This window comes from Neofelis nebulosa, chromosome 12 (genome assembly GCF_028018385.1).
Source record: "Neofelis nebulosa isolate mNeoNeb1 chromosome 12, mNeoNeb1.pri, whole genome shotgun sequence".
Lineage (NCBI taxonomy): Eukaryota > Metazoa > Chordata > Mammalia > Carnivora > Felidae > Neofelis > Neofelis nebulosa.
The window spans coordinates 82,816,037-82,832,440 of NC_080793.1; the positions used below are offsets into that span (position 1 = coordinate 82,816,037).

Here is a 16,404-nt window from a genome sequence, read left to right on the forward strand (position 1 = left end):
CTGTCAGCGCAGAGCCTGATATGGGGCTCAATTTTACAAACCATGAGATCGTGACCTGAGCTGAAACCGAGTCAGAAGCTTAACCAACTGAGCCACCCCGGTGTCCCTGGGATGCATGTCTCATGAGGCAGTGCATCCTAACATAGGAGATAACTAACTTCAGTGGCAGAAGGTTGCATACAATCTCAGAATAGCACAATGCTACGTGATAAGCCGTGTGCCTAAATTCCACCGACCTTGAATTTCTTGGAACTATTCTGTAAGTCCAAGCTGGCTATGAGCCAGCTGTCAGAAGGCTCCTTAGCTGACCAAAGCAAGCGATCAAAGCTTTCGTCTTCAAATCTCACATAGAGGTTCAGCCGGCTGGTATCTGATGGAAACCTTGAAGACGCAGTTATCTGGTAGACCAGTCGGAGGCAGCTCCATTCCTCAGCCTGTAGGTCAGAACTTAGCAGCACGGCCTTTTCCCCCTGTTTGGCAAAGGAGGTGTCCACGTAAATGTAATGGCCTGGAAAGAGAAGGGAGCCCCGGAGAGGATCAGTCTGCTGTTTGCAATTCAGGGAAATACACAGATGTGGTCCAGTGAAGAGACAGCCTGCAGATGCGTTTCAATGGCCCATTGAATGTTGCTTGCACATGGGATCTCTGCCTTCTTGTGAAAAATTAGAAGGCCCCACAACACAGAGACCACTATCATGCGACACGTGACCACAACAGGCTGGAGCTAAGGAGTGCTGCCTCTTCAGAGGGTGACATGGGGGCTCCATTTTACCATAATCCCCACTACTCCCTATTACCTCCTGACACTGAAGCCAAGAGTCCGTGGCCTTTTATGATCTTACACCAGACCCACTCAGCATGCAGCTTTCATCTTCCTTGTCCCCACATGAATGCGAGTTTGAGAAGTCAGGCGGAGGGGCTGCAGAAGCCAGAAAAGCAGCATGCCTCTGCTGGAGTCACAATACCTTGATGGACTCAACCTTCTCCTTCAACAACTCCCCCACATACCCAGTGATTTGACCTGCATTTAATTGGCATCATTATAGCACATTGAATGTATTTGGTTGCCACAGATCCTGGGGCCTAGGCACAAAAAGTTCAGTGTCAGCTAAACGTCACAGTTCTGATAACTAAATGGGAACGCAAACGTAAATCACGGAAAACAGGCCACTCATCACTTCCTTCTCCTTCACCCCCTCCTCCTTCTTCCGCTTTTCCTTCTCTCCTTTTCTCTCTTCTCCTTCCCCTTTCCCCCCAACCTCCTCCTCACCCTCCTCCTTTCCTTGCCCTCTTTATAGTCCCCTCTCCTCCTCCTGCCTCCCTTCCCCATTCTTGACACTGATAGGTGGAGATCTGCGGGCTATACCAGGATGTGGAGCAGAGTTTCTACGAAAAAACAAAAAACAACGAAACAAAACATATTGGAAGCAAGAACTGTAACCTGAGCCTTCCGAATCTGACTCTGGTCGGTGACTTCCTACAGCAGTGAATTGATGCGCCCGTGTATCTCAGGGACCCACTGCACTCTCATGCTTGCTCAGTTTCCCATATTTGTGGCCAGCATCTAACCTGCGGCCTTCCATCCTGGAATTACCTCCCCCACCGCTTGCATTTTAGGCTCCCCAACACCAAACTCTTACTAGAAAGGCCCTGAAATTCCTCTTTGCTTTGCTTGATGTCCTTCGGCCCCCACCCCCACCCCGCACACTCATTGCCCCAAATGCCCACCCCAGCCGGGCCCCCGGGGCTTTCGTGGTGAGCACTGATGGGCCAGCAGACGCTCAGCTAATGGCCAGCCTCGCAGTTAGGATGCTATCTTCAGGGAGCTTCCCTGGCCTGTGAAGGGTTTTGAGATCAATATCTACTTCCAGCGGGCAGTCTTTCAACTTCTGATAGCCAGGGCACAGTGTGCTGGGACCATCACTCTGGCAATCTGGCCAGCACATGAATCACAGGGGCCTTCTTGGTAGCCCTGCATTCTATTTGCTGATGAATGTACTGTCTTTCAGGTGTAATGGTTATGCTGGGGTGACCGTGCGGTGCAGTGGACCCCACCCAGGATCTGTAAAGCACAACCGTTGCTTAAAACTCTACCATGCATAGGCTGTGTCATCAGTTTCTGTACCTGCAAAATGGGGAGAACAAAACAGTGGAGTCCGGTTACCTATACATTAATACTTTGGGAAGGCATTCAACGTACTCAGAAAAAAACAACTGAAAATGACCCAACCACTGCAATATATATAGACCCACACGGAATGATTTCGTACAAATAGCCACTAAATAAAATCTGCTTCTATATTTCAGCACTAAAAGGAAAACTGGCTGTGTTGCACATGGAAATAGTATAATATATAGGGAGCCACATCCACTGCAGTCTGCAACTTAAGGAAGTTTCAAGGGCAATTTTGATGGTGTCCGATTTTCACCTTTTGTGCCGAGTTGAGAACATAAGGCCCCAGTGAGCTAGGACTTGCAATCTACGGGGTCATTGTAAGGACCTGATGAAAATGATGTATCTAAAAATGCTTTGTAAACTGTAATGCCAATTGTTAGTTATTTCTCTTATCGTCAGGGGGAGGGGTCCTTGAGTTGTTCCAGAGATAGTGAGAAATTGATGTTGCCTCCTTTTTATCCACTACGGTTCGGAGCCAACCAACATTTGTTGAGGTAGCAGACCAGTAGCACCTTTTCAATGCTAAGATGACAATAGTCTTCACCCAGTTCACCTCAGTTGACCCCTCCACGTTGACGTCTAGGCCTCTACGCTCTTTAGCGCCGGGCCCCTCCTGGTTGCCTATCCTCACAGCTAAGCTCCCCTGGCTGTCATCCGGAACTACTCACCATCCCATCCAAACTGGACCTTGGCACATGTATGATCCTGGGTGAAAACTCGTGACCTAAATCTGATAATGACGCCTATGTCTCTATTTTATTAGCTCTTAGTACCATGCACATCGAACACAAGGACATGGCCTTCTTTCTGGCAGCTTCCTTCCCCGGGCTGAAGTCCAGCCCCCTGAACTCAGGCAATGACCTTCTCACCAGATTTCCTGAAGGCCTTGCTGCCTGTCTCCTGGGATGGGGTCCTGCCTGTGGAAGCGCATGGTGGAGAGTGGGGGAGGGTCACAGTTATCGCTCCAGACTGATGTTGGTTCAAATTCCAATCACATCACTTACAAATCGTGTCATTTTGAGCCAGTTACTTATACTATCTGAGACTCCCTTTCTTCATTGGTGGAATGAGAATGTTAAAACACTGACTTGGCAGAGTTTTAAAGATTAAATAAGGTAACGTAAGTAAAGATCTCAGCACTGTGCCCAAGGGTTTGCATGGGGCAAACTCTTAATAGATGTTAGCTCCTATCTTTCCAGCTACCCGATCAGTCTACTCTTCCTGGTGGCTCGCTCACCTCGTCATCTAACGTGGGACCTCCCTGATGCCAGCTGCCACTTGCCTTACCTGCTACCCATCATCCTGCCCTTCTGACACCAATTCCTGCCTACTGCACGGGATATCCACCTGCAGCTGTATCCGTTCTCCTTGGTTCCTGCTCCAAAGCTGTGGGCACACCTCTTTCTAGGTCTCAGCCACAGCCGTCCCATTGCCTGACTGTGTTTTCTGCCATGACAACCATCTCTGGGATTTACCAGCTGATCAAAGCAGCCCAGATAAGAATGCATGCAAAGCACCCGGCAGATGTTCAGAAGGTTTTCTTTCTTTTTTTTTTTTTTTTTTTTTGCCTATGTAGGAGAGAGGATGCCTCACGTAGCACATCTTCAATTATGTATAAAGCCATCAGCTTACATTTTGAAGGAGTCTTGCTTTCTTCACACATCAAAGACTTCCAAAAAATTAAAAAGTCAAATGTATACAAAATGCAATGGGCATAGGGGTTCTCAAAAACTGTTGACTCTGTTACTAGAAAATAAATTATATAGCATTTCTCAAATGTAAAAACTGTATTAAATATTTGGGATTGTCAGTATCTGTTTTTTTTTTCTATCAGACTCACAATGATTAATAAATCTGATTACCTCTAGCAGAAGAAAGTTCTGTTCTGAGAATATCTAAGAAAAATCACAGATTTCTACGGTTTGCCTAAAGTATGCTCACCTTCTGTGTCTAGCTTTACTAGTATCCTCTGTGGTTTAGTAAATCACTATATGAATATATATGGATAAGAAACAAAGATTCAAAAGGAACTGACATTTGTTGTGTTGTAGGCATGAGATTCTTGATGTGTGTTCTTCCCTCTTAATCCTGACGGATGATCTCTATCAGGCAGGAAATGCCACTTGACAAGGGAGGAAAGAGATTCACAAAGGTCAGTGCAGCAGTCTACGGTCACGGCAAGTGAACCAAGGTTGGGCTCCAAGTCCCTGCTTTCCACCACCCCCCCCAACTGCCGCCTCCCACCGCTCCATGCTGCCTCCAAACATTTCCTAGTCTGTCTCTTTATTAACCTATCTTTTCATAATTGTATTCATCTTCTTATAGCAGGAGGGCAAAGTTTTCTTCCTTTTCTTTATTGCGGAAGCCTAGATGGACTGATGTTTCTAACGTGCAAGCCCATATGGGCTTTTCTACAAATACTCTTCATACAGATAACACAATAACCAGATTAACTTTTCTGTCATATCGCCTCGACTATAAAAGGCTTTTTGCATAGTTTTATAAAATTAGGGTATGCCTTATGGTTGATCTTTAGTAGCATACCTTCCACCACCTGCAAAGGATGTTAGCAAACCAGAGGTTAGAATCAATGCACGCAGAATAAGATATTTGCACCTGCACTTGGATTAGTGACAGCGGACAGAGACCCCACAATCTTGGGCTCAGAGGACCCCAGCCAATATCTCCTATAGTTACTGCTGGGGTGTGGGGTCTGGGGCAACAAGGAACCACTCAGCATGAGGGCAGCACCGGCTCATAAGTACAAGGCACAGCCCAGAGTTTCAGCTCAGCGTCCTGGTAAGTATTTATTCGCTTGCATTGAGAAGGCACTATGTGCGCATCCATTTGCGGGCTGGGTTGGACCCCTATGCGTCAGACAACAGGTGCTCTGTACTGCCCAATGTAAGCAAGTCTGCCAGACTTCCAGTCTCCCTGCTGCATTAGAAAGGGTCTCTCTACAGAGTTTTGCGAAGTAGATCTCCAGGAAATGTTTTAGATGGGAATGGCTTCTTTCCTTCCCTCTCTTTGCCAGGTCCCTAATAATGACACAGTTTCAGGAAACTCCTCATTCCCATTCAGCAGAACTGCTCCAAACCCCTGGCTTTCAGTTATCTGCCATGCATAGACATGAATGAGCTCTAAGAGGTATGCACTTAAGACTAAATCCCCCCAGACAGCAATGCACTGAGGTGGACTGATTTTTAGTGTGACTTAAAAGGCAGGACATGCTTCTGAAATGTAATGGAGAAAATGATCTATAATTGAGAAGAAGTGACTGGCATTCACAGTCCTATTTTGGTCCCAACTGGTAAGAAAGCCCTCCCAGAATGAATCCTCTGGTACAGCAGAGGCTCTTGTGCTGGGGAACGTCTCAAATTCTGCTTTGCTTACGGAGAAAGGAAGCCTGCATTTCAATAGCAGCAGCAAATTGTCACATAGAGGCTTCAGGGCCATCCCAGCACCCAGGGCTGTGGGCAGGGTGGACCCTTTTTCCTGCCATGCAAGTTGACTTTTCCCAGTATCCATTTATAAGTAAGAATTTCCCCTTGGTACCAGGGGAGCCACAGCCATGCCTCTGAGTGCAGGAAACTAGAAACTTCATGTGCGGGGCTGGAAGCGAGCTTGCTGTGCAATAGTGCCCCGGGGAAGGTTTTATTCCCTCTACTGCCACTTAGCATTAAAATGGAAGACAACTGTGAGGCCCAGGTTGGACTCACGGAATGTAGAGTGTGACCATCAACTGGCAACACGAGTCCTGGTCCTGGGGGAAGGCCATGGGGACAGGTGGGGTCTCGCTTCTTCCTCTAACTGACTCAGCATCTTCTCCCGCTTCTGGGGTGTCTGGCCTGAGGGCAATTTCCACAGGAAGGCTGTGGCACCTTTCACTTTCGAGGTGGCTTTGCTTGTAAATCAGACGGGAGCGGCATTAACGTCTCCGACTCCCCTGGGTCGCAAAATGCTTTCTTCCTCAGGACTCCTCGATACCCTCTCTCTGTAGGTTTTTGCTCCTACCTCCCACCTGCTCTTCCCACGCATCTCCTTGGGACCAGCCTACCCTCGTCTCTTAAGTGCGTGCATTCCCCTGGGTCTGCGTCTGGTGTCTCTACTCCGATGAGTCTTTTTCCCTGTAGCAGGAGCTGCTAACTGCCTACCCCCCATCTGTTCTCTCCTGCTTCCTCTCTGAAGAGCCCTGGTTTGATCGGGGCTGGTGCTGTCCCCAATCAGGACATTGCCACTGCCACACCACCCTTGCATGTAGAGGTGGCCCATGACAAAGTTCCGGACGGAGATGTAAGAGCACTTCGCTGGATGGGGTTTCCAGGAACGTTCCTCCAAAGACAGGCCCGACGCAGTTGGCTTCTTCTTTCGTCCCTCCTTTCCTCCTCCTTCCCATCTGAGGTGTGGGTGCCATGGGCTGCAGCTGCAGGACCCATTTGTTTATTTATATTTTTTAATTTTGAGAGGGGGGGGCAGGCAGAGAAAGGAGATAGAGAATCCCAAGCAGGCTCCATGCCGTCAGGGCAGAGCCTGATGTGGGGCTCGATCCCACCAACGGTGAGATCATGACCTGAGCTGAAATCAAGAGCCAGATGCTTAACTGCCATCCAGGTGCCCCATGCGGTGGCCATATAAACCCAGGAGATTACTGGGGTGACCAACTCATCCTAGTTAGCCTGGGACTTTCCTGGTTTTGAAACAGAAGGTCTCGTATCCTGGGAACCCCCTGAGTCCCAGGCAAGCTGACACAGTCGATCCCTTTAGCAGGCGGCCTGAGGATGGGAGTCGGTGCTGTGGTCCTGGCAGAATCACTGGAGGACCTCGATTCCCGCCCACACTGTGGAGTCTGCAGACCAGTCTGGACTTCCTGCCTCTGTACTTCTCATTAGGAAGGAGAGAAGCAAATGCAAGTTTAAACCCCTGTTATTCAGTTGTTTCTGCTACAGGCCCTTTCAAGCACCTGTTGGATTTACACCCGTGACTTCCAGCTTCATTTCTCTACAGGTGACTCCCGAATCTATGTCACCAGCCGGATCCACATTACCTTCCAGACTCGTGTGTCCAACTTCCTGGTGGGCATCTCTGCTTAGACACAAACCCATTCTCTGTACCCCCCAATCCTGCTCTTCCTCTGAGTTCCAAATCAGAGTGACTGGAGCCCCCGGCTACCCAGTGACCAACCAAGAAATCTCAGCACCTTCACTGATGCCTTTGTCTCCCTTCTCCAGAATTCTACCAGTCTTGAGGACTTAATTTCCTAAATGTATCTCAAAGCCATCCATTCCTCCAGGTCCCCTCTCTGGCACAAGTTTAGAACACCCTCTTCCGTCTGGATTATTGGAATAGCCTCCCAGTACATCTCCCTGCTTCAGTCTTGCCCCATGCAAATCTGATCTCCAAGCAGTAGCCAAGGTGTTATTCTACGATGCCGAACTGGTTGTATCACTTTCTGCCCTAAAATACCCAAGGGAACCCCACACTGTCCTTGATATAAGGCCCTGCTGTTCTGGCTGTCATAGTTAACCACCGCATCCCTATCACAGTCTACACAGCAGCACAGGATTTCTTGTAGCTCCTCTAAGCTAAGGTGTCACACTCTCTCTTTCTTCCAGGCCTTCTTACGTGGTATTTTCTTCACCTACGATAATCTTTCATCTCCCTTCCTTCATACATTCCATTCTACTACCCCTTGCCTCCTTTCCTAACTTATACCTACACTTCATTAAGGTCTCTGCTTCAGAGAGCCACTCGGTACAGTTGTGCAATGCACAACCTGGACAACTGTCCATGGTGATCCTATTTAGATACAGCTTTTTCCAGGCAGCATACTTGTCCGTATTGCTCCCTAGGTTTTAAGCATATCATACGTATCTGCCTAGGTGTTCTCTATATTTTTAAATAAATGAATAAACTCCTTCCTGATGATAGATTTCTTTCATTATGTTTACATATAAAGAATACATTGAAAGACTTTTTATTATGGAGATGTCTCATTAGGCATGAATTTCGTAACAATTACTCAATTTACCATTATTTTAGGAAATATGGTATTGAAGGTGAGCTGTAAGTTCAATGGCAACTCACACAACACTTAATGTCTTCATGTATGCTCCCACCGTTAACTTCCTGAAACAGAAATTCTCATTATGTCAAGATACACAAAGAATTGTTAAAACACACAATTCTTTGTCCTTCTGGAATGCAGGGTTTAGGGGAGGCATTCAGAAAATGTTTCAGTATGTGACATTTCTAGATTCAAGAGACCTAGAGTTTTATCAGCTTCCAATTTTGAGGAGTGCCAAAGTGCAGAGATCAGCGCTACATGGGGAAGTGATGAGGTCAGCATTGCTTAGACGCCTTAAATGCCATTTTCGTTCCCCCTGACAACGGGGAAATGATTCTCATATCCTGGCTAACACTGCAAAAGGAGCCTTAGAAGATTACAAAGCATTAACCCTGGCAAAAGTCAAAACAAACGCCAGCAGGCAATCTCCAGTGTAAACAATCTACCAACATTGGAAACCACTACCACAGATGTTGGCTCCACCCTCCTGCGTAGGGTCTGGGAAGGGCACAGATTTAAACCCCGCTGGCCCCAGTGGCAGTTTAAGAAGAGAAGTTTACCTTAGCAACCGTCAACAGAAAACCAAACCATGACAGTAAAAGGTCATGGGATATCTGGAAAGGGAGCTCCACTTGATACAATATTTAACAAATAACTATGAAAATATAAGAAAAGGCTGCATTATCTGATAGTGTGTTCTACCAAAAATCAGTTTCTCAGAGCACATTTTCCGCGACATGACTTGGCCGGGCGGGGAAGATATTCCCTGGAAAGTTAGAAAGGTCCTTCTAGGGGCGCCTGGGTGGCTCAGTCAATTGAGCGACCGACTTTGGCTCAGGTCATGATCTCATGGTCCGTGGGTTCGAGCCCCGCTTCGGGCTCTGTGCTGACAGCTCAGTGCCTGGAGCCTAGTTCAGATTCTGTGTCTCCCTCTTTCTCTGACCCTCCCCTGTTCATGCTCAGTCTCTCTCTGTCTCAGAAATAAAAATTAAAAAAAAAAAAGAAAGGTCCTTCTATTTAAGATAAAGGAAATATGTCAGGGAGACCCCAGATAACCGAATTCACTCGGCAGGTCTCCTGAGTGCACCTGGAAGGAGAAAAGGCTCCTTCTTCCATGGAATATGTGTTCACTTACAAGGAAATTTTCTTATTTTGACTTAGAAGAGACTCCAACCCTCTATCTTACCAGTTTTGCTGCTAACGCTGCTGAGAAAAGAACTAGATGTTTTTGCTCATGCATATGCAAGGCAATTTTGGCAAACAAAAGAGTTATACACATTTCAGCTTCCTCGGAACCCGAACAAGATAGGAGTGCCTGTGAAAATTTCACTTCAGTACAGGTAAATAAATACATCTGAATTTAAATACACTTTAAATATATATTTTTTACATAAAAATAGACAACATACTTTTATTTGCACTTTCTCATTTCAGTTTTGGCATTTTATGCCTATTATAAAGTATAAAGGCAAGTAGGAACAAGAATATTCAATGTAAAAGGAAATACAGCTATACAGGTGAACACATTTCTTTTTGTTGTAATATGGAGAAGAAGCAACTTACAATGGTTACAATGGTATACATAATAATAGGAAGAAGGGTTTAAATGAAAAGAAATCCCCAGGGCGCCTGGGTGACTCAGTCAGTAAGCATCCAGCTTCTGCTCAGGTCGTGATCTCACAGTTTGTGGGTTCGAGCCCGCATCAGGCTCTCTACTGACAGCTCAGAGACTGGAGCCTGCTTCAGATTCTGTATCTCCCTCTCTCTCTCTGCCCCTCCCCTGCTTGCTCTCTGTCTCTCTCTCCCTCTTTCTCTCTCTCTCAAAAATGAACATTAAAAAAAATTTTAATGAAAGAAAACCCCAGAATATGTTTTAAATGAATGATCTCATCGGGGTGCCTGGGTGACTCAGTCATTTAAGCATCCAACTCATGACTTCGGCTCAGGTCATGACCTCATGGTTCGTGATCTTGATCCCTGCATCAGGCTCTGTGCTGACAGCATGGAGCCTGCTCAGGATTCTGTCACCCTCTCTCTCCTCCCCCCACCCCCACCCTACTTGCTCTCTATCTTTCTCTCAAAATGAAAATAAACTTAAAAAAAAAAAAAGGGTTGCAACCTAAAAAAACAAAAGATAAACGAGTGATCTCATCTAGATGTGTGGCTTTAAAATGTTTGTTTTTCAAACATAATTGAACACAGAACTTCATCTGTTAACAGAGCAAAGAGGAGTGGCCACTATTGCCAGGTGGGCTAAAAAGTTTTATACTATCATGTGTTGTCCAGGGCATTTTGCCTCTGAGGTCTGTTCCCTCCCAGTTAATCTCTTTCACAGGGGCCCACAACTTGTTCCATGGACCTGGAGATGGTTTAGAGACCCCAGACTTAGTCAGTCTTGGGTCTCTTGACACATTAACCAGAGCCACACCCTGTCCTGTCCACTCCAGATTCCTGCTCCCTCCATGCTTATTTTCCCAGGTTAGCAGTGTGCCTGGCCCCGTACATGAATGCCCCTTCTCTGTGTCTATGTAAGTAACCACACCCACACCAGCTGAGAAATCCTCATTTGTCAGATAATCTTTATCAAGTTCAAGAGCCAACATGCTCTCCACTCCTAAACCAGCAGTTCTCAGTCGTGGATGTGTCTTGGAATCTCCCAGGGAGGGTTAGACATGGGTCCATGTCCCAGGAAACTCCTCCATCCTGGGCAAACTGGGACGGTTAGTTAACTCTACTAAAAGCAGAAATTGTAGCCACCCCCCACGTGGCTCCAAAGTCAAACAAGGCTTGAAAAGCACTCTTGTTATGTTTGCTCTTTTCTTTTGGTTCTATCACTGCTGAACCTCAGTCAGACCATGCAGGCAATGATGGCAGGGTCTGTGTCTATTTTACACCCCCCCCCCTTTATCTCCAGTGCCTACTACATATTAGATGTTCAAGAAATATCAGCTAAATGAATTAAGCAGTACATCCTGCCATACATTCACCTAAGGTTAAGATGGCTTAGGGGCTTCTGGGTGGCTCAGTCGGCTGAGCATCAGAATTCAGCTGAGGTCATGATCTCACAGCTCAGGGTTTGAGCCCCATGTTGGGCTTTGCACTGACAGTGTGGAGCCTGCTTCAGATTCTCTGTCTCCCTCTCTCCCCACCTCTCCCCTACTCTCACTCTTTCTCTCAAAAATAAATAAACATTAAAAACATTAAATATTTAGAACATGCATGTGATGATCTTACAAAAAAGATGGCTTAAAATAAAGGCAAAAAATTTAAAGCCAGTAACAATAAACACTGACAAAGAAGTCCCTGTTAATATATTTTAGAAGTCCTCCTTAAATATGAAAATAAATGTAGGGCTCTGTGCCCAAGGCATATAAGAAATCACAGCAAAGTTGACAGAAAAACAAGGCAGTGGCTTTCAGTGAGTTGTTTGCTATGGAGACTAAGGTTTTGAGAATAATAACATGGAGAGTAATTGCGTTTATTCCTTATAACTTCAGAGCACGTAACTATTCACAAAGCACAGGGGCCTATTTAAGCCTCACAGCAACCCCACAGTACAGCTGGAGACTTGTTATCCTTTATTTCACAGATCAGGAAAGCTGCGCTCAGAGAAAACACACAGCCTGATGAGCAACTGGTTCCAAGTCCCACTTGGATCGCCAGATTAAGCAATTCAGAGTACTGAAGTATGTCCCAAATATTGCATGGGACATACTTATACTAAAAAAAAAAAAAAAAGAAAAAAGAAAAAATTATTTGTCACTTATCTGAAATTCAAACTGAAGGAGGCTTCCTCTATTTTACCTAGCAATGCTAGGCTCCAGGCCAATTCTCTATGAAAAGAGACTATTTGATTTGAGGATCACTCTGGACCCTCCCAGATAAAGGGCAGAGACGTGGCTCTTCCTCCTTTCCAGCCCTCTGTGATTAGGCCTTCCAGAAGGTTCTACACATCCTAGCCTGTGGATGTGTGCCTTTCTCCAGGACAGCAGTGGGTCAAGCTGAGTCAGGAAAGGGGTGGCAAAGGTTGTCATGAGTGATATCTCTCAGGGTTCCAGGGCCACATCCATGTGGACTCAATTAAAAACAATTATTATTACTACTTTTTGAATACATAATGGTACATAATTGAAAGATATAAGATAGTAAAGTTTCTGCACAGCAAAGGAAACCATCAACAAAATGAAAAGGCAAACTACTGAATGGGAAAAAAATATTTGCAAATCATATATATTGGAAAGAGGTTAATATCTAAAACACAGAAGAACTCCTACAACCCAAGAGCAAATAAATAATCCAATTTAAAAATGGACAGAGGATCTGAATAGACATTTTCCCAAACATTAAGATGGCCAACAGACACATGAAAAAAAAATGCTCAATATCACTCATCATCGGGGAAATGCAAATCAAAAACCACAATGAGGTCTCACCTCACACCTGTTAGAATGGCGAATATCAAAAAGACAAGAAATAACAAGTGTTGGCAAGGATGTGGAGAAAAGGGAGCCCTTGTGCACTGAACGTGGGAATGTAAATTAGTGTAGCCACTATAGAAAAACAGGGCATTGCACCAAGTGAAGTAAGTCAGACAGAGAAAGACAAAAACCATATGATCTCACTTATATGTGGAATCTAAAAAACACCGAAGCTCATAGCAACAGAGAACGGATTGGGGGTTGACAGAGGTGGAAGAGGCCAGAGGTGGGGGCAGCGCAAAATGGGTGAAGGAGGCCAAACGGTACAAATTTCCAGTTATAAAGTGAAGAAGTCACAGGAATGTAATGTACAGAATGATAACCATAGTTAATCATACTGTGCTGCATATCTGAAAGCTGCTAAGAGAGTGGATCATAAAAGTTCTCATCACAAGAAAAAAATATCGTATAACCATATATGGTAACCCACGTTAACCAGACTTACTGTGGTGGTCATTCCACGTTATATACAAATATCGAACCATTATGTTTTTACCTCTCTGTTAGCCATGAGGCTTGGAGGGATAGTGTGGCTGGTGGAAAGAACATGGGGTTTTTTGGTTTTTGTTTTATTTTAGAGAGAGAGAGAGCATGCACATGAGCAGGGGAGAGGGGCAGAAGGAGAGAGAGAGAGAATCCCAAGCAGACTCCAAGCTCAGTTACAGAGTCCAACACGGGGCTTTATCCCACAATCCTGGGACCATGACTTGAGCCAAAATCAAGAGTTGGATGCTCAACTGACTGAGCCACCCAGGTGTCCCAAGAACATGGTTTCAAAGTCAGGTAGTTCTTACTTTAAAAACTGAATAATCTCACACATGGGAAGCGTGTAACAATGGGCATAGTATGAGTTCTCAATGAAGCATGGTCTCAGATTCCCTGTCAAATCATTTTCCTAACTCCATCAAAACATTTTCTTATATTGAGGCCACATATATCATAGTTTTCTCAAATTCTATAATTTATGTACCACCTTGGGGTTTTGCTTTCTCTGTGTACTAATTATTTAATGTTTTTCTTAACCATACTCATGTCTAAAAATATAATATTTATTTTATCGGATTCCTTAGTAATACTGTCTATGAAATTTGGGAGTTGCTGTGCTGGTTCGTCTAGTACATTAAAAAATACATACAACATGTTACATATTATACTTCATCAAAACTGGGAGAATATACATCATTATTTTTAAAAATATGGCATATGCCCCCAAAAAGAGTCTTAGGAACCACCACGGTATGCACAGTTCACTTTGGGAAATGTTGATTTATGTGAGAATCAGTTATTATATTGTCATAACTAATTATTTTCAAGACTTGGAAACTAAGGTCCAGAGAGGGTGACAATTTGGATCAAAGTCAACTAGACAATCTAATGCAGAGGTGAGACAAGAACACAAGTTTCTGGACTTCCAGGTCCACATTTCCATTAGCCTAAAATACCTCTAGTTGAAGCCTAAACTAAATCCTGCTGCAAAACTATAGGATTAACACTGTGATACCCTAAACCAGTCTTGCTTTTCCACCACCGCTCATATTATTTCTTCACCTAGGAAACGAAGGGCAGTGTTTCCCTCCCAGAACATACCTGACAGTGTAAACCTGAGCGAGCCTTGCTATGCACCTTGCTCAGTTTGTTCCTTGCTTGGCATGTATAGACGTGCTTCCCCAGGGGGAATGGAATGCAGGAGAGAAGGCCAATCTGGGGGTGCCAACACTATGTACTGTTTAGAGACTTTTCTGGAAGTTTTCTGACCTTGTTTCATCCACCCCCAACTAAACACTCTCAAGTGTATCAAGCTGAATCAAACCCTCTAATGGGATGTATGGACATTTCTACAAATTGCCTCCAAAAATATGAGATATGTTTAAATTCTGTGTTTTTTAAAAAAGAATTAAAAAACCCCTATACTTTCCTAATTGAGCAATGACAAAGTGAAAGAGTCCCTAATAGAGGGGAGTCCGGGGTCCTACAGAAGCAGCAGCAAGGCAGACAGCTCTGTGGTGAGTAGTCTTGCCTCTGGTTCTAAGAATCAGCCTCAAAGGCTAACCAAGAGTTGAAGATGTTGAGGTAGATGCATGTGGCTTTTAGCTTTGAGCATCCATTCCCTCACAGCTCTGGTTAAGAGTATCCTTTGTTTTTTCCTTGGGGAATCTGCCCTTTCTTAGTTTCAGCCCAAATGGTTTGGGCAGGACTGACCCCAACCCATCCTCCAGGAGTCCCACATGACCCAGGCCTGACCCATCAGGTCCTTCAAGTCCTTTGGCCACAGAGGTTGCTTAGGAGTGAGCACATGGACCAACTCAGGTAAATGAGGCTCAATTAGAATAATTTTTTAAGTTTATTTATTTATTGGGGGGGGGCAGAGAGAAAGAGAGAGAGAGAATCCCAGGCAAGCTCCACTGTCAGTGCAGAGCCCAATGAGGGGCTTGAACCCACAAACCATGAGATCATGACCCGAGCTTAAGTCAGACGCTTAACTGACTGAGCCACCCAGATGCCCTGAAGCTCTTTTTCTCTAGGAACCATTAACTGTAAGAATGTTGGATGCCTCACCTGTCAGAGTCCAGGAGGAAGGCCCGCCAGAATGCAGCCAATACAATAGAAGCCAGAACCAAGAAAAATGAAGAGAAGAAGATTGAACTGGAAGGCATTTTTTTAAAGCCCCTAGTGGCACCTGAAGCCAGATATCCCTGAACTTTTAATTTGCATTGGATGATAAGGTCCTTTAGTTGAAGCCAGTTTGAATTAGAGTATGTTTTATTTAGTTGGGAACAAAAGAGCCCCGTCAATCAGAAGTCAGAGTGAGTACATGATATGCTCCTTTCAACCATGAGGAAACAGGGAAAGGGGAAGAGAGGAGGCAGAGGGCGTGAATTGGACAGTAGAAGGTAGTCAGAGAACATTTTCTTGTCTCAACATCGCCCCTACCTAGTTGTGTGGTCATGAACAGTGAGTTAACCTCCCCAACCTTCAGTTTCCTCATCTGTGAAGTAAAGGAAGTGGACAATCAGTAGTTCTCAAACAGATCTCTGTGGAGCCCCAAAGTACCTCAGACAATGGGGACCAGGTTCCCAGACTTTCATTCTGTGAAACTCACTTCCTTTTATCTATATTATGTGACAGGCTCTCCTACAAGATTTAATTAGAAGAATGGGTTCTACTGGTAAACCAGATTCGTTGACTGTTCTGGTTCTGTTTATACTAAGGTCTAAATTGAGTCAAAGCTCATCTGGGGCCAGTAAACATGTGGTGCCTCTATCCTAAGAGTTGGTCAGAAGCCATGGTCAAGAGCTCAATCCCAGGAGGGGTTGTTAGCTTTACACAGACATAAAACATTGTTAATGGCAATGATCTGCATCCCTAACCCTAAGAATGGTCTTTGAGATGGGGGTCAGTGGTCATACAAGGTACTGGGAAAAGGAACAGGGATGGTTCCAAATAGTCATTAGCTCTGCTTTAATGCCAACATAAACACCATTGGTAACACGCAAGGCAGGCAATCTCTGCATTGCTAGAGAACAGAGGGTGGTGTGCTTGGAGGTTTGTTTCTTTCTTAAGACAGTGTGATCATTGTAGAAGAAGCTGAAAAAACAGAGAACTTTTAACACAGTCACTTGCACAACACCTGATGTGTGTCCACAGTGCTCAAGTTCATGTGGATTTGCTTTTTCTTATAGAGACAA

The 16,404-nt window shown here is 44.9% G+C and overlaps 1 protein-coding gene across 9 annotated transcripts in view; it reads right to left on the minus strand.

Annotated features, from left to right (window-relative positions):
* Positions 1–16,404, minus strand: part of MAMDC2 (MAM domain containing 2) — a 400,592-nt gene that overhangs the window by 85,724 nt on the left and 298,464 nt on the right. For all 9 annotated transcript variants that reach the window (XM_058695733.1, XM_058695734.1, XM_058695732.1 and 6 more), the window contains one exon: positions 237–508. In XM_058695733.1, coding sequence (XP_058551716.1) covers positions 237–508 — 272 coding nt within the window. The remainder of the gene's footprint in view (positions 1–236; positions 509–16,404) is intronic.